Source organism: Otolemur garnettii, unplaced genomic scaffold (genome assembly GCF_000181295.1).
Source record: "Otolemur garnettii isolate 467f Iridium unplaced genomic scaffold, OtoGar3 scaffold00003, whole genome shotgun sequence".
Lineage (NCBI taxonomy): Eukaryota > Metazoa > Chordata > Mammalia > Primates > Galagidae > Otolemur > Otolemur garnettii.
This window is the reverse complement of record NW_003852398.1, coordinates 36656254-36674338: the sequence shown is the minus strand read 5'-3', so window position 1 is coordinate 36674338 and position 18085 is coordinate 36656254. Positions and strand designations below refer to the sequence as shown.

At 35.6% G+C, this 18085-nt stretch overlaps 1 protein-coding gene across 5 annotated transcripts in view; it reads left to right on the top strand.

Moving 5' to 3' along the window:
• The window catches only part of MATR3 (matrin 3), a 37308-nt gene that overhangs the window by 7337 nt on the left and 11886 nt on the right, over positions 1-18085 (top strand). For all 5 annotated transcript variants that reach the window (XM_023516014.1, XM_012808378.2, XM_023516006.1 and 2 more), the window contains exons 2-9: positions 5586-6672; positions 12449-12510; positions 13483-13524; positions 14658-14770; positions 15305-15357; positions 15814-15939; positions 16930-17055; positions 17166-17333. In XM_023516014.1, the coding sequence (XP_023371782.1) occupies positions 5761-6672; positions 12449-12510; positions 13483-13524; positions 14658-14770; positions 15305-15357; positions 15814-15939; positions 16930-17055; positions 17166-17333 (1602 nt within the window). In that variant the 5' untranslated portion in view covers positions 5586-5760. The remainder of the gene's footprint in view (positions 1-5585; positions 6673-12448; positions 12511-13482; positions 13525-14657; positions 14771-15304; positions 15358-15813; positions 15940-16929; positions 17056-17165; positions 17334-18085) is intronic.

The window sequence follows — 18085 nt, the reverse complement described above, 5'->3', positions numbered from 1 at the left end:
CAGCTTGAGGCTCTGTCTCAAAAAAAAAAAAAAAAAAAAAAAAGAACAGTAGTCTGAAAAACTTGAAAGTATTCTTGTTTTTCAGCCTTCCGGTGCTACACTTTATAATGTTCTCTCTTTCCTATTGTGGGATGACACATAGTTTTATATAAAAATGAAATTAATAGACTTGAAACTTTATTTTCTACAGCATTTGCTAAATAACTTTTTTAATTTGAAAAAGCTCTTAAGCCACATACATGCCGTATGAAATTAAATTGACACTCAAAAACAGTATAAGATCAGAAAATTGAACAGTTCATCCCATTGTTTAAACAAAAAGTAAAAACATTAAAGGAAATGATTGTTACAAAATATATTGAGAATAAGATATACATAATTACATGATTTAGCAATTTAACATTATTAAAATGAAACTTTTATAACACTTTCAAAACAGACTATCTGGCTAGGGGTCTGCAGCTCAGTGGCTAGGGCGCCAGCCACATACACCAGAGCCGGTGGGTACAGATTCAGCCAGGGCCTGCCAGACAACAATGACAATTACTTTTTGGTGGGTGCCTGTAGTCCCAGCGACTCGAGAGTGAGGTGAAAGAATCACTTAAGCCCAAGAGTTTGAGGTTGTTGTGAGCTGTGCCTCTATGGCGCTTGACCCAGGGTGACATAGTGAGGCTCCGTCTCAGAAAAAAATAAAACAGAATATCTTGGTAAATTCTGAATACTATTATAAAATTTAATAAGTGAAGACAAATTTAAATAAGGAAGGAATAACTAACCAAACCTTACACTTGAACTAAAAATGAGTGTGGTGCTTGGTTTAAAAGTCCTGACCACAGTAATCTTTATTTTTATGTGGTTGATGACAAAAATCAAGCAGCTAACCTTTCCAAATGGTGCTGCTTTGAAATTACTGATGATAAAATCTCCCTTTTCTGAGTGACCTGGTTAAGACATTTTTGCTAAATTAGTTTCGGTGATTGCTACCTTAAGCATACTCAGTAAGTTTTCACATAATTCGTTAATAAATTGTAAGAGTATTTGACAAACCTTTTGTGTCTCATTCAGAAGAGGAAAATACAATACAGTTTTTATTGGTTTTTTGGTAGAGACAGAGTCTTGCTTTATCACCATCACAGTAGAGTACTGTGGCGTCACACAGCTCACAGCAACCTCCAACTCCTGGGCTTAGGCGATTCTCTTGCCTCCGTAGCTGGGACTACAGGCGCCTGCCACAACACCCAGCTATTTTTTTGTTGCAGTTTGGCCAGGGTCAGGTTCCCGCCACCCTCTGTATATGTGGCCGGCACCCTACCCACTGAGCCATGGGTGCTGCCCTTTTTTTTTTTTTTTTTTTTGTGAAACTCACTTTGTTGCCCTAGGTAGAGTGTTGTGGTGTCATAACTCACAGCAACCTCAAACTCTTCCACTCAAGCAATTTTCTTGCCTCAGCCTGCCAAGTAGCTGGGACTACAGGTACCTGCCACAATGCCCGGCTTTTTTTTAAGAGATGAGGTCTAGCTCTTGCTCGGGCTTGTTTCAAACCTGTGATCTCAGGCAGTTCACCGCCTCAGCTTCCCAAGTGCTGAAATTACAGTTGTGAACTAGAAAGTTTTCTAGCTGTTGCTTATAAGTTTGTTTCAAGTCTGGTTTTGTTCATGCTGTAGTGCTGTGTTGTGGCACAATTATAGCTCACCACAGCCTTGAACTGCTGGGCTTAAGCAATCCTTCTGCTTCAGCCTCCTGAGTAGATGAGATTATTATAGGCATATGCCACCATGCTCAGCTTATTTTTATTTATTTATTTATTTATTTATTTATTTATAGAGGCTGAGTAGACTGGGTCGATGTTGCACAGGCTGCACTTGACTCTTGGCCTCAAATAATCCTCTGGCCTTAACCTCCTGCCTAACATCTTCCTAGGATGATAGGCATGAGCCATTGCACCTGGCCATTTTATACTAAAATATTTGTGATATCAGAGGGTTGCAGTAGTGTCAGCATAGATACTTTTTCCTTTTACGTTTATAGTTATACTTTTTTAGAGTCAGAATCTTCCTCTGTTGCCCAGGCCTAATGCCTAGCTCACAGCAACCTGAAAGTAATGGGTTCAAGCAGTCTGCTTCAGCCTCCTGTGTAGCTGGGAACTATAGGCACATGCTACCATATGTGGCTGTTTCTTGTTTTTTATTTTTAGTAAAGATGGGGGTCTTGCTCTTCCTCAGGCTAGTCTTGAACTCCTAAATTCAAATGATCCTCCTACCTTGGTCTTCTAGAGTGCTCAAATTACTGGGGAGAGCCACCATGCCTGGACCTCTGTCACCTTTTTATGATTTTATAGTTGTTATTATTAAACCACTTAAAAGTTAGTGTTTAAGAAGTAATTATTTCACACAATTGAGGACATAGCTAAAGATCCATATGGTGGTTGATGGTAGATGCCTTTAAAATACAATTTTAATTTTGAATTTTTAGAAGCTGAAGATCTTTTTTTTCCCTATAAACCTTCTAAAGATCTAAAGTTGGCTTGTGCTCATTTTATCCCTATAAATAACCATCTGAAAGAATGACTAAGGACACATAGGTAATCTTTATTTTATGTAGGAGGAACTCTAGCTCTGGTCTCTGAATTTTCAGGGTGTATCATCAGATTTTTATCATTTTCTGAAATAACTTTCAGTTTTTCTAATTGGAGAAGAAAATAAATCAAATAAATAATTGTCAGATACTCATGGAAATAGAATTGATAGAATCATTAACTGACAAGTTTTGACTGTACATAGGATATTATTTATTCAGATGTTGAATGGGAAGTTAATATTTTTTAAGACCATTTAAAATTGTATCATGAAAAAATTTTATGTTCCAGGTTAAAAGTGTCTGTAAAATTGAGTTTTAAGCCAGTCTGCTAAAGAAATTATCAAATTTGTAGTGGCAGGGTTTGTTTTCTTTTTTTGTTTTCTGGTCATGGAGTGGAGTTGCTTTCTTTTTCAAAAATGAAAAGATCTGTATTGGTGGGCATTCTGTTTATTAGAGATTTTAAATGTGTAAATTGGATTTTGACATTGCTTTTTTTCCTCAAAGGAGCTATTTCAAAGTTGTGTTAACCTTGCTAATATAATTTGCTATGAAAAGGGAATTTTATAACAATAAGGTAAAGACAGTGAGAAAGCTAAACTTCTATAAAATGTTAGTATTTAGTAAATGTCTCGATGTTGTGCTAACTTTTAGTAGGCAGCAAGTCCTGTCTAAACCTTTAAAAATGGCTTGTACGTTTTATGTTTAACATTGACCAGAGATAGTAGAAAAGCTGTTTTCAAAAGTGTTTTCTCCACAGTGTTGTCATACCTGATTTCTCTCAGTTTCTTTGTTCTAATACAATAATTTTTAGGAATTGGTTTAATTTGTAATTTGACTAAAAATTGAACTAATGTCCTTGTACAGAGCTGCATTTTAAGTTTAAACTTTGAACATTTTGAAATCATTAAGGTTTTTGTCATGGTATTACCCATTGTCACCTGCAATTTACGTTGTTTGTCTTGCCCCCTTTCTGAGTTTTTCTGACATCCCTTTTCTGTTTTTGTCTTCAGGTTAGTATCTTTTGCCTTTTCTTAATTTTTCCTTTTGTATAGCCATTGTTTTCATAAAAGCTACAACAAAATTGAGAGTTTAGTCATTCAACCCTATTTCCTTAAAAGATGCCAATTTAAAAAATTTACTCGTAATAATACCATTATATAATTTCTCTGAGGAAAAAATACAGGTCTTTCAAAAGACTGACTTTTCAGTAATACAGAGTTTTGGCTGTATCATGAAAGTTAAAGCTGCAATCAAGTAATAACGCTGATTTAAACATTTTTATCTTTAAAACCCCTCTAAAGATCTTGACTTTTTAAAAATAAAATATATGTGAAAATTTAGATTCAGGTGAGCCAGTTACTATGTAAGAAAAAAATTAGAGGGTCCGCCAGTGTTTACATAGCATTTCATTTGCCATTCTATGATGTTTTATAAGATATTTCAAAGAAACTTTCATCCAAAGAAGTCCAGTTGCCTTTGTTAGTTCTGTCTTAAAGTTTACATAGTGGATCTCATCTAGAATTACTTTCTTTGTTGTCTCAAATTCATCTTTCTTGGTGTATAAAAACATCTGTAACTCCAGCCACCTCTGATAGCATATCTGTGTCTTTTTTAATGTTGCTACATCTATTTTTAAAAGTCTAAATCTTTCTTGCCTGTGACTTTATTTTTTTTTTAAATATTTCCTCAGCTGCTGTATTTATCCAATATATCCTTGCTTAAATCTATCAGTGGCGGAATTAGTCCCATAATAGACTTGTACCTACTAAATAATTTTGTCTGGTTTTTACTGTAATAAAGTTAGACATACAAAAAAACTAAGCAATGCCTGGTCACAGTGTTCTGTAGCAAACAACTTCATGTTTATTTCTGTATATAGTTTGGATTATAAAATTGTTTTACCAAGGACATTTGTTATGTCTTCTAATGAATATTTTATGAGAATCATATGTAAATTTTAGAGATTCGGTATGTGATGGTTACTGAGGCACAATGTTAATAATTTAAGGAAGAAAATGAAAATAATTTCATCCAGAAACACATCTTGGGGAATCATAATTATAGAACTTAAATTTTCCAGGTGATTGGACTATTCTTGTGAAAAGTTTATAGGGATCTGTGTAACAAGATCTCATTTTTGTCTGTTTTGAGCTCTAAATGTACTATAACCTGAGCAATGAGTACTGGTAGATGGTAACTTGGGAAGTTTCCCTTCTTTAAATCACACTTACATTTCCTGCACCTATGTTTTTTTCCTTGAGAGTGCTCCTATTTCTGTACTGACCAGAGTTAGTTCTCCTTACCTTGTAAGATTAGATTTCAAGTACTGCCTAATGTAGGATGGTCAGTAAGAAGGCAGTTAGTTGTATGACTTAAATTTGGGCAGAAATCCTTATAACTGTAGGAAATGACTTTTTTTCCTTGTTCACATCTGTCTTCACCTCAAATTGATTTTGCTGTGTAAAGGTCTCAGCTGTTATGTTTGGTCTTAAGATCTTATACTAGGTACTTGACACCTAAGCTTCATTTACTTGTGATTTTACTTGGTTCTTTCTGATAGTGATAATAGGTCTCATTTTCCAAAGCACAATACAACTGATTCATCTTTGACTTGCTGACTTTGATTTTTTTGTTTTTAGTCTTCTCCTGGAACTTAAGCATCATACTATATAGGGTGTATTTTTATTCTTCTAAAAGAAGAAACCATCTATATTTTTACTGAAATTTTGATGTACTCAGACATCTAACCCTTCAATTTAAATGTTTTAAACTCAGTATGAAATTCCCTTTAATACTTAAACTTTAGTGTGAAAGACTACTTTTTAAATATCTATATGCAGGCTCTGCATACATCTGGAATCTGTTTAAGATATGTAATAAATTCCTTGTAAGTTTGAGATCTTAAATGGTTTTTTTTTAATCAACATGATGCGTAAGTTTTTTTTTTCTTAAAAAAAACGGCATCTACTTAAAGGGATTTATGACTAAAATTGCTTATTTTTCTACAGAGTTGTCTGCTGGTTCTCAGCTTGAAGAAGATTCTACAGTCCTTATTGATCCTTTTTCTTGGCGTTACCATTTTTTGAAGCAAAGTTAACCTAGCTTTCTAGTTTGAGCTTTCTTTTTGGCCGTCTTTAAAACAATTTTTTTAAATCTATAAAATAGACAAGAGATAGTTCTACAATGTCCAAGTCATTCCAGCAGTCATCTCTCGGTAGGGACTCACAGGGTCATGGGCGTGACCTGTCTGCGGCAGGAATAGGCCTTCTTGCTGCTGCTACCCAGTCTTTAAGTATGCCAGCATCTCTTGGAAGGATGAACCAGGGTACTGCACGCCTTGCTAGTTTAATGAATCTTGGAATGAGTTCTTCATTGAATCAACAAGGAGCTCATAGTGCACTGTCTTCTGCTAGTACTTCTTCCCATAATTTGCAGTCTATATTTAACATTGGAAGTAGAGGTCCACTCCCTTTATCTTCTCAACACCGTGGAGATGCAGACCAGGCCAGTAACATTTTGGCCAGCTTTGGTCTGTCTGCTAGAGACTTAGATGAACTGAGTCGTTATCCAGAGGACAAGATTACTCCTGAGAATTTGCCCCAAATCCTTCTACAGCTTAAGAGGAGGAGAACTGAAGAAGGCCCTACATTGAGTTATGGTAGAGATGGCAGATCTGCTACACGGGAGCCACCATACAGAGTACCTAGGGATGATTGGGAAGAAAAAAGGCACTTTAGAAGAGATAGTTTTGATGATCGTGGTCCTAGTCTCAACCCAGTGCTTGATTATGACCATGGAAGTCGTTCTCAAGAATCTGGTTATTATGACAGAATGGATTATGAAGATGACAGATTAAGAGATGGAGAAAGGTGTAGGGATGATTCTTTTTTTGGTGAGACCTCGCATAACTATCATAAATTTGACAGTGAGTATGAGAGAATGGGACGTGGTCCTGGCCCCTTACAAGAGAGATCTCTCTTTGAGAAAAAGAGGGGCGCTCCTCCAAGTAGCAATATTGAAGACTTCCATGGACTCTTACCGAAGGGTTATCCCCATCTGTGCTCTATATGTGATTTGCCAGTTCATTCTAATAAGGTGAGTTAATGCAACAGATGCTTCTAATTTCTTTTACATTGTAGTGCCTATTCTGTATTTACCTATATCTTTTACTCTAATTCTGTAGTCTGATGACACTGAGTTGATCGAGAATTTTTTACTTTTGAGAACACTTTGTTTGGAAGGTAATTGTTTTTGAGCATTTTAAACCAGGGCTTTACATTAATGCAATCTGCCTAGATAACTTCTGGCCACAAAGCTGTCATCCACTGGGATTATCTTGTTGGTTTTTGGCATCACTATGTTCTTCTTAATCATATATTTAAGCAGGTTTTTTGTCTGCTTTGTTGAATTGTTTTAAGTATTTTTTTTGCAGTCAATGTGCTCTGCCATTCAGGATGCTAGATTTCAGCTCTCCATCTGTCTTGATTGCTGATTTGTATGTAGTAAAGATGTATTCTTGAACAATTCTCTTTTTTTCCTTATCTGTGGCTACAGGGAAAGAGTTAATGTAGAGCCCTGGTATTTGTTTCAGTATGTTTCATATTTTAGATTAGTTCATTCTTCCTTTTTTAATTTCCCTTTAACACAAACTCTCATGCTATGACTGAAATTTTTCATCATTTTTTTTCTCCTTTTCCACAACTTTCTTAAACATACTTTCAAAACTCACTTTTTATTATCCCATATTGCATCTGTCCCTTTAGAGACTTGGACAAATCAACTACTACAGTATCCTACTCTGTGTTCCTCGTAAACAAATTCTTTTTCTGAGTTAGGCTTAGACTTCTGGTATAGTCATTTGAAAAAAAAAATCTAATCTCCTTTGCTTTAATTATCACATCTGGCAAAATGGGAACTTTTTCAAAATGCCCTTTTAAATACGTTGTCCTTTCTCTTTCAACTTTTTCAATGTTACTCATTCTCACTGGGTTTTTTTCAGTATGTGGTGCAGTTGACATGAAGTCAACGATACAGCACCCCCATTAGCTTGATCTGTAATCTGTGACCATCCATTTTTCCTGATGTACTGTATAGTTACTCTACTTAACTGGAACAAGTTGCTGCCATGAAATTGATTTGATGGTTACTGTTACAGGAAGGGTCATTTTCTTTTAATATCTGTTCCTTTGATATGCATTTTTTAGTGAGTATTTTTTAGTAGACTAAATCATATTCTTATAGATTTTCGTTTTTAGTATTCTGTTTTAAAGAGTATTACCAATCACTCCCTTTTCTATGTTGGGATATCAGTATTTTTTAATCTTTAATCCATACCAAAGTAAATTAACATGCTAAATTTAGTTTTATAGGTTTATTTTCATTTAAGAAATAGAACCCCAAACTTACAAAAGTCTGCAAGTTTTAATTGGTAAATATTTTGCTTGTTACCTTTTTCTAAATTTGCTAGATATATTAAATATACATGGAATTTGTTAGTTTTTCTTCAGTATTAAAGTTTTAGGTCTGGTGTGAATTAATAAAATAAAAGTCCATTAAATTGGTAACTCCAATTTTTTCTACATCTTGACTGTTTATAGAGAAACAGTCTACTGTTTCTTTTCTATAAAGAAACTACTGAAATAAATAGTTGCAGTGTCTTCAAATGAAAGTGATTTTAAGGGACTTAAGATCTCTGCTCTTGGAGTCATCTTAAAGCTATTGAGACATCAAAGTAACACGAAACCATGAGAGGATTTTATATCAGAGAAAAGTTTCTGTTTTTATATGTGATTATTCTTTTCAACTTTTACTACTTTCTAGTTCCTGAAGAAGGTTAATAACATAAAAATGGATCTAAATTAACAAAAGAACAGGTTTTAAATAATTTGGTGCACCACTGGATTCAAGAGTAAGATACCTTACCCTAGTATAAGAAGTACTTTTAGCCTGTAAAAATGCTTAGGTTCTAGTTAGTTTTGGTATTGCATCAAAATACTGAGTACATTTAAGAACTATTTCAGAAGCCTTTTATTTCATTGATTGGTTTATAAAATTTATGATATTTGTAAATTGGACCAGTTTAAAGAAGTTTATATACATGGATTTCTTAATTTCTAGTTACCTTAATGTTTTCTATGTATGTGCATTATTTTAAAAAATTCACTTTGGCAGTGGACACTTCTCATTTTATAACTGATATAGAAACTTCATAGAAAATTCCTGTGGTAGAAGTGATAATGAAAATTTTTAAAACATTTAATCCTGCTCTCTGGTATTGCTGCATAACTTGGAAAATCTGTTCATTTCACTTAGTGATGATGTTAAATGGTCTACATGATCAAAAATTCTTCCTGTGAAATAAACTTAAGTGGAAACATCTAATTTGTCATCATAGAGTACATTTTTGATATTTTCAATGACTTTAAATAATGGTGTTTCTTTTATTTATTTCTAGGTCATTGTAGAACATAAGTTGCTTTTGTACACAATTTCAAACTTTCTACAGGTTCCTTTCTCTTAAAATTCCCACCACAGGCTATTATGTCACTTGATTTTATATTTTTTTCTTTTAGTATTACTCTAAAAGCCCATAAATTATTCTTTATTCTGCAATTCTGGAAGTGCTTCCCAAATTATTCTTTGTTTACATAAAGTAAGGTACCTGATACCTTTAGGTGAATGTAGTTTTCTCACAGCAACTTCGGAGTTCAAAAATCCTTATTTGTTATTAATCTTATGTGAGAGTTAATTCAGTATAGAATCCAAGATAATAGGTTTTTAAAAAGCCCTTTCACTTAGTCTTTATCATAAACCAAACAGATCAGGTACGGTAGTACAGATGAGTATTAAGTGGGTTGGGGGGTAAATGACTTTTATTTCCTTGTCTTGACCCTTCTTTTAACACATTAAAAGATAGTCACCCTTTTACCATAAGTTTGTTTTGTTTTGTTTTGTTTTTTTGAGACAGTTTGATTTGTCACCCTCGGTAGAGTACCCTGGCTTCACAGCTCACAGCAACCTCAAACTCTTGGGCTCAAGTGATTGTCTTGTCTCAGCCTCCCAAGGGACCTGGTACTACAGGTGCCCGCCACAACACCTGCCTATTTTTAGAGATAGGGTTTGTCTTACTCTTGCTCAGGCTGGTCTCCAACCTGTGAACTCATGCAATCCACCCACCTCAGCCTCTCAAGTGCTGAGATTACAGGTGTGAACCACCATGCCCTTCCCTTAAGTTTGAACCTTTAAAGAACCTAGGAAATTGGATATAATTTCTGTTCAGTTGTGTACCTTTTGAATTTCCTATGAATTAGACATAATAGGATGCCATTTATTTCCTCTCCCAAAATGCTAACGAAGTATCCATCCTTTTTTCTTTCTTTTTTTTTGTTGCACATTGGAAGAATAAGAGTTGTCTTAGGCCGCCCATTAAATGCACAAACACTATGATAGCTGATAAGCAACAGAAAAGGTCTGTGCATAGTTTTCATGACATCTGACCAACACCACAAATAAGCAAAAAAAAAAAAAGTCCTCACACTTTTTTTTGTTTGTTTTAAGACAGTTTTGCTCTATCACCCAGGCTAGAGTGCCATGTAATCTCAAACTCCTGAACTCAACCAATCCTCCTGCTTCAGCCTCTCCTGAGTAGCTGCAGCTGCAGTCACATACCACCTTGCCTAGCTAAGTTTTTGTTTTGTTTTTTTCTTCCCCCCCGCCCCATTAAGAGGCTGGGTCTGGCTTTGCTCCCCGTAGTCTTGAACTTCTGACCACAAGCAGTCCTCCCACCTCAGCCTCCCAGAGTGCTAAAATTATAGGCATGAGCCACCATGCCTTGCCCTGCAGGGATATTTATTTTATTTTATTTATTTGTTCTTTTGTGAGATAGTCTCACTATGCCATCCTCAGTAGAGTACATGATGTCACAGCTCACAGCAACCTCAACTCTTGGGGTTAAGCAATTTTCTTGGCTCAGCCTCCCAAGTAACTGGGACTAAAGCACCTGCCACAACGCCCAGCTATTTTTTTTGTTGTTGCAGTTGTTTAGGTGGCCCAGCCTGGGTATATGTGGTGGACGCCGTAACCACTGTGCTACTGGTGCCAAGCCTGCAAGAGTATTTTTAATAAAACCTGAAGGTTTTTGGTTCAGAAGATTCTAAGTTTATAATGTTTAATTTTTAAATCTTTCTGAATTTTGTGAACTTTACTTGTGGCTCTTACTGCTTTTAACCATTTTAAAAATGTTCTTCAAGAAGTCTATGGTCTGTTACTTTGCCAGTAGGAAATTTATATATCCCAAATATCTGAATCTAGAGCCAGCTGGAGGGATCTTAGCTATTCATCTTGTTTTGGTAGAGACAAGGCTTGTCTTGAGCTACAGTGATCCTCCTGCCTTAGCCTCCCAAAGTTTTGGGATTACTGGTTGAGCCACCACACCCAACCTGTTACTAACCTGTTCATTTAAGAAGACAATCTAGCTTTGAGGGAATTTGGAATAGTATTTAATAGCTCCCCACCTTCTAAGGAAGAACCATTTTGTTCTTTTTACAAGATTTTGGTTTATTCTATCAGGGCATAGGAATGTATATTAACTATTGTAATATAAACCAGTTTTTCAAAGTTAGGATTCCTTTATAAAATACCCTTCTGAGGCTTTTAAAAAAGGAAATTCTTGTGCCTTATTTTAGTCCAGCTCTAAGTGAGACATCCCCCACCCTTTAAAAACACATTTCCTAAGCATGTTTTATACCCAAATATAATTGTATTAGGTAGTGTGGGTGTTACAGAAATTGCTGGAGTTTGTGAAACACCAATAATAGATGTAAAGCATGAATTCTAAAACAATGCAGTGATTTTATTGGGGGGTGGTGTTTGGGCACTTTTCATGTGCCTAGCAAGAGTCTGATAAGCAGTCTCTAACTCATTTGCTTTTCACAACAACTCTATGAATAGAGTATTTTCCCAGTGAATTTAAATAATGACTAAAGATTCACATCTGATTATATGCATTTGAAAGTAGAACGCAGGCAATCTAGCAATAGAACCCACTTCCTTAACTCCTTATATTGCCTTAAACAGTTAACTCATTTATATCTTGAGTTTTTTCCTACAGACAGAAAAAAATTGTTCGAATAAAATAAATTCCTTCAAATTTAAAATAACCACAAAGGCACAAATACTGGGAAAATGTAATATTTTCCTCCCTGAAATTTGGAGACAGGTATTTCTTAAATTTGCTTCTTTCTTTTAGGGAAATATGATGGGGGTATAATAGTTTGGTAATGGAGATAATTTTATAAATAAGCTATTCCTGTTGAATTATGTTAGCTTTTCACAGCAGTTCTAATCATGGTGCATTTTTTACTACATATTTAGTAGGTAATGCACTTGTTGGAACAAGCTGTCTCAAAGGCTGGATTAAGTTAAAGATTCTATTTTTAACCAGTTGGTCTCATTTATAGCATATATTTTATAGAAGAATAGATTTAAACCTGGGTATTATCATTTAGAGTGCTATAAAATAACTAGTCCTATTGAACACTTCGGTATGGTCCATATATGCTTTGCTGATCTCACGGTCAGTTACTACTCTTTATCTTTTATTAACTCTTCTTCATCTTGTCAAGTCTCTTAAAGTGTGTTGACCAAGTTGATCCAGTTTTTCCAAGAATGTGCATAGCGTATTTGAGGGCAGGATGAAGCTTCAAGGATTCAGGGAAATGGTTTTAAATTAATTCACTGTGATTTAATCAATGGGCAGGTGTTTATACAGCCTATGATACTGCATAGACCTTAACGTCCTAGAGTTTTAATGGTTCAGATGAAAATATTTTAGCTTTATTTTTGTTAATTCTACTAATTTACTTTGCTGCAGGAGTGGAGTCAACATATCAATGGAGCAAGTCACAGTCGTCGATGCCAGCTTCTTCTTGAAATGTAGGAGTTTGAAATACCTTTAAAGCATCCTTATCCTGAATCAGAAACAGCCATTATTGGTCTTTGGGAGTTCATCATTTACTTGTAATATCCACAATGTTGTTACCACATATTTGATACTGTCCAGGCAATACTAATTACAAATAAAATGTTTAGATCTGGAAACCTTATTGAATATTAGGTGCAGTGATAGTGACACTTTGTTATTTAATATTATTTCTAGGATAAATAGGCTTGGTCACTGTAAGTAAATACCAATTGAAAGAATTTGTAATAGGCTTACTGAAAAGACAGCACTGGTGTGTAGAATGGATTCAAATAGCATTTTAAACAATACCATGTTCTAAAAACATAGAAGATACAGAAAGGGGAGAGTCGTTAAAAGATTCTAATTAGTTGTCAAGAAAAATACTTAATAACGTGTTTTTTACTTTAGAGATACCTTTGGTTCTGAGTATAAGCTGCTACCATGAAAAGGAATTCCTAACAAAACTCCCTGCATAAGCAGCATACAGTCTCATTATTCACTGGAATTGCAGTTTTCACATATACCTAACTCTGTTAGGGCCATCCTTTCTAATGTCACAACTGAACTCTATTCTTGGTATTTAATATTGAAGAAGAAAAATCTGTGGTTTGTTCTTGTTTCTGTTATTTATATTTCTAATTCTTTGTGCAACACTTTTCCTCCTTAAGATTTAACAAATGTAGGAAAAATTTAATTTCAACATATATTAGCTACATTTGCAAGCAATACTAAACAAGTTTATTTTCGTTAATTTGGATTATTTTGAATTTCTGGAATTCTTCTTTTGAAATATCTATAGGACATGCTTTAAAACTAATATTTCTAACACATAGACTCTCAGACAACTTTTTACTAATAAATGATCTCTATTTTAGAGGCCATACAAGGCTACTTTATGAAAGGGACAGTTTTATTTTAAAGTTAATTTTCTGGTCTTTTTAAAGCTATCCAGAATGGAATCCTGACAATGATACAGGACACACAATGTAAGTTAAAATTTTTTAAGCTACTACTTGTAAAGGAGATCAATGTACGGAATGTAATTGATTGTACACAATGTAAGTTAAATTTTTTAAACTATTGTTTATAAAGGAAGTCAATGTACACAATTTAGATTTATTCATAAATAAAAATATTCTTTGAAATTCTATATTAAAAATTAGTTTGAGGCGGTGCCTGTGACTCAGTGAGTAGGGCACTAGCCCTATGTACCCAGGTTGGCGGTTCAAACCCAGCCTCAGAAACAAAAAAATAGCTAGGCATTGTGGAGGGCACCTGTAGTCCCAGCTACTTGGGAGGCTGAGGTGAGAGAATCGCCTACCGTAAAACCAAGAGCTGGAATTTGCTGTGAGCTGTGACGCCACAGCACTCTACCAAGGGCAACAAAGTGAGACTCTGTCTCTTTTATTTAAAAAAATTTTTTTTTTTTTTTTTAAGTTTTAAAATTCGCTGTAGTTGACAAAATTTTTAGAAAATACTAATGTTGGCTCGGCACCTGTGGCTCAAGCGGCTAAGGCGCCAGCCACATACACCTAAGGTGGCGGGTTTGAATCCCCAGCCTGGGCCCGCCAAACAACAATAATGGCTGCAACCAAAAAATGGCCGGGCGTTGTGGTGGGCGCCTGTGGTCCCAGCTACTTGGGAGGCTGAGGCAAGAGACTCGCTTGAGCCCAGGAGTTGGAGGTTGCTGTGAGCATGATGCCATGGCACTCTACCCAGCGGGGATAGCTTGAGGCTCCTCTTAAAAAAAAAAAAAAAGAAAGAAAAAAGAAACACTAATGTTTAGCCAGGCAATGTAGCAAGTGCCTATAGTCCTAGCTACTTGGGAAGCTGAGGCAAGAGAATCATTTAAGCCCAAAAGTTGGAGGTTGCTGTGAGCTGTGACACGCAGCACCCTACCCAGGGTGACAGCTTGAGACTGTCTCAAAAAAAAAAAAAAAAGAAAAGAAAAATTATGTTTTTATTGTTAGTAGAGATTTTTCCCTAGTTGGTTGACCCATAGATACCCTGAAAGAGTGAAGTGATCATAATCATGCAAGAGGTGCTTTAACAATAAAATCTTAATTATTTCTAATGTACTTTTTATCATGCTTTATATTTTCTGTCTTCATATTACTAGGGGTGATCCCTTCATGTTGCAGCAGTCCACAAACCCAGCACCAGGAATTCTGGGACCTCCACCTCCTTCATTCCATCTTGGGGGACCAGCAGTTGGACCAAGAGGAAATCTGGGTGATTACAGAAAATTTATGTCACTTTTCCCTAATAGCTTTCACCATAAAAATTAAATGCAATGGTTTTGGATGAAAGAAGACTAATTGAAATGTTACATAAAAATAACATCACATGAAAAGATATGGTGATAATCTTACCATTTCATTTGAAAGATGTCCATTTTTTAATTAAAATAGCTTCCTATAGCAAGTGTTTTTATTTAAAAGACTGAAAGTGGCTCGGCGCCTGTGGGTCAAGCAGCTAAGGCGCCAGCCACATACACCTGAGCTGGCGGGTTCTAATCCAGCCCGGGCCTGCCAAACAACAAAGATGGCTGCAACCAAAAAATAGCTAGGCATTGTGGCCAGCGCTTATAGTCCCAGCTACTTGAGAGGCTGAGGCAGGAGACTCGCTTGAGCCCCAGGAGTTGGAGGTTGCTGTGAGCTGTGATGCCACGGCACTCTACCCAGGGCCATAGCTTGAGGCTCTGTCTCAAAAAATAAGGAAATAAAAGACTGAAAATGATTTTTGTTTCGTATTTCTCCCATAAAGGTGCTGGAAATGGGAACCTGCAAGGACCTAGACACATGCAGAAAGGCAGAGTGGTCAGTAATAGAGCTGCTTTTTACTGTATCTACATTTGGGGGGAATTGGATTTGACTTTAAGTCTTTACTTATTAAATCTGTATTTTGGTCATTTTACTGTGGGAACACTGCTATAGTTTGAAAATAATCAGATTTTATGAGTTTGATGATAGTTAAAACTTGCATGTGATCCTAGCCTAGAGATCTCATCTTGATTCAGTATCTTAGAAACATTGCTATCCAGTTATGTATTCAGTATTCAATTTATAAACCAGTACAAAGATGATTTTCTGAAACTATTTGGTATAGTCAGAGCAAATTTTCCCAGTGAAATTAGATTTGCAGTATATAGTTATGAGTTAATATTTGAACTATTTACTGTTTTCTGGTTAATGGCAGACTATAAAAGTTCCATTGGATAACCTGTTTCATATTGTATTAAAGAGACTTATAATGACTCGTTTTTCTCCTGATAGGAAACTAGCCGAGTTGTTCACATCATGGATTTTCAACGAGGGAAAAACTTGAGATACCAGCTATTACAGCTTGTGGAGCCATTTGGAGTCATTTCAAATCATCTGATTCTAAATAAAATTAATGAGGTCACTAACTAATGATATGTTTCCTAAAGGGATTAAATTATTTTATGTTAGAAAAGGAAGTTAATGAGATCTTAGATCATCAGTTTGGAATGTAATAGAGGAAAAACCCAATTATATATATGTTAGAGGGTACAATGTGCTGGTTTTATATACCATTTGAAATATTTTCATCTAACTGGTTAACATAGCCTTCACTGCATTTCTTAGTTATTGTGTTCAGACATTTATACTCTGCACTTAGTGAATTTAACATGTACCCTTGTGAAATGCGCACCATAGGTGTGGTGTCACTAATTGCCATCCCTCCAATCACCTTATCCCCTCCCTCTCCTTTTTCCCCTTCTTCCTGGGCTATAGTTGGGTTATCACTTCATATATGTCGGTAATATTAATCTGGATACTGATGGATTATCTTTTATTGTTTGTTTTGGGACAGAGTCTCACTGTGTTGCCCTCAGTAAAGTGCTGTGGCATCACAGCTCACAGCAACTCTTGGGCTTAAGCGATTCTCTTGCCTCAGCCTCCCAAGTAGCTGGGACTACAAGTGCTCACCACAACACCCGGCTGTTTTTTGGTTGTAGTAGTCATTGTTTGGTAGGCCTGGGCTGGATTCAAATCCGCCAGCTCCAGTGTATGTGGCTGACGCCCTAGCCGCTGAGCTACAGGTGCCAAGCCACGATTACTATCTTTATACATCATGCTACTATGAGAGCTGTGAAAAGGAAAATATTTTGAAAAGTCATTTTATACCAAAATGGTACCAGGTCATTATTTTAGTCTAACAGGCATAATACCTGATAAAGTAATTTAGAAGCATGAATATACCTGAGTTAGCCTTTTTCAATAAACTAACAAATTGGCAACTTTGTTGTTTTTGTTTTGTTTAGTTTTTCAACTCTATAATTCTTTAAATTATCCAGTTGAATGATGAAGCTGTTAGTAAAGACATCGGATAGTGTTTTTTAGAAATCATATTTTGCACAATTACAGGCTTTTATTGAAATGGCAACTACAGAGGATGCTCAGGCTGCAGTGGATTATTATACAACCACACCAGCATTAGTATTTGGCAAGCCAGTGAGAGTCCATTTATCCCAGAAGTATAAAAGGATAAAGGTAGTATCTATTTATTATACATGTTGTATATCAGTTTAATACATGAAAAGCCAGAATATTCTTAACTGTTAACTAATAATATATCATCCCTGCTCCTTTTTTTGTTAAAGAAGCCTGAGGGGAAGCCAGATCAGAAGTTTGATCAGAAGCAAGAGCTTGGACGTGTGATACATCTCAGCAATTTGCCCCATTCTGGCTATTCTGATAGTGCTGTTCTAAAGCTTGCAGAACCTTATGGAAAAATTAAAAATTATATATTGATGAGGATGAAGAGTCAGGTAATTTATGTACATACATTTTAGAACATAATTCTTCAAAGTGCTTTAAGATTTTTCAGTATATCATTTTAGTGAGGAAAGCATGGGGGGAATAGTTTTCTTTACGGGTAAATTAGCCCATACAATTATGAATGGAAGAGATTGTTTAAGTTTTAGTAGATGCGCATAATAAGGCGTTAAAAAATACTAAAAAGTAGAAAGCAGAGGTCTCTTCCCATGTCTGGTAGCACTATTTAAATTCTGGATCCTGGTACTTTGAATTTGCCAAATTGCTCATAAGTTTGTACATATACGTCCACCAGCATAATTTGAGAGTGCTTTGCAAACACTGGATATTACAGACTTCAAAATTTGTGTAATTGATGGATGAATTGGATTATCTCATTCTTGATTTTTAATTTGAAAGTTCAGAGAAAGGAGAGCATTGTTTCTTTTTGGCATTTAACTTCAGTTGCTTGCTATTTCGATTAATATCTCCTAAGTGTATTACTTCTGGGAGGTGGAGAGACAGATTCTCATCCTGTCACTTTAAACTAGAGTGCAATATTGTCATAGCTCACTGCAACCTTACAAATTCCTGAGTTCAAGCAAATCTCTTGTTTCATCCTCCTAAGTAGTTGGGACCACAGGTGTTCCCCACCATATCCTGCTAATTTTTTCCCCCCTATTTTTGGTAGAAATTTTGTTCAGGCTATAAAGGAAAGTTCTTTGAAAAGCCAAAATTCTGGCTCGGCGCCTATAGCTCAACCGGC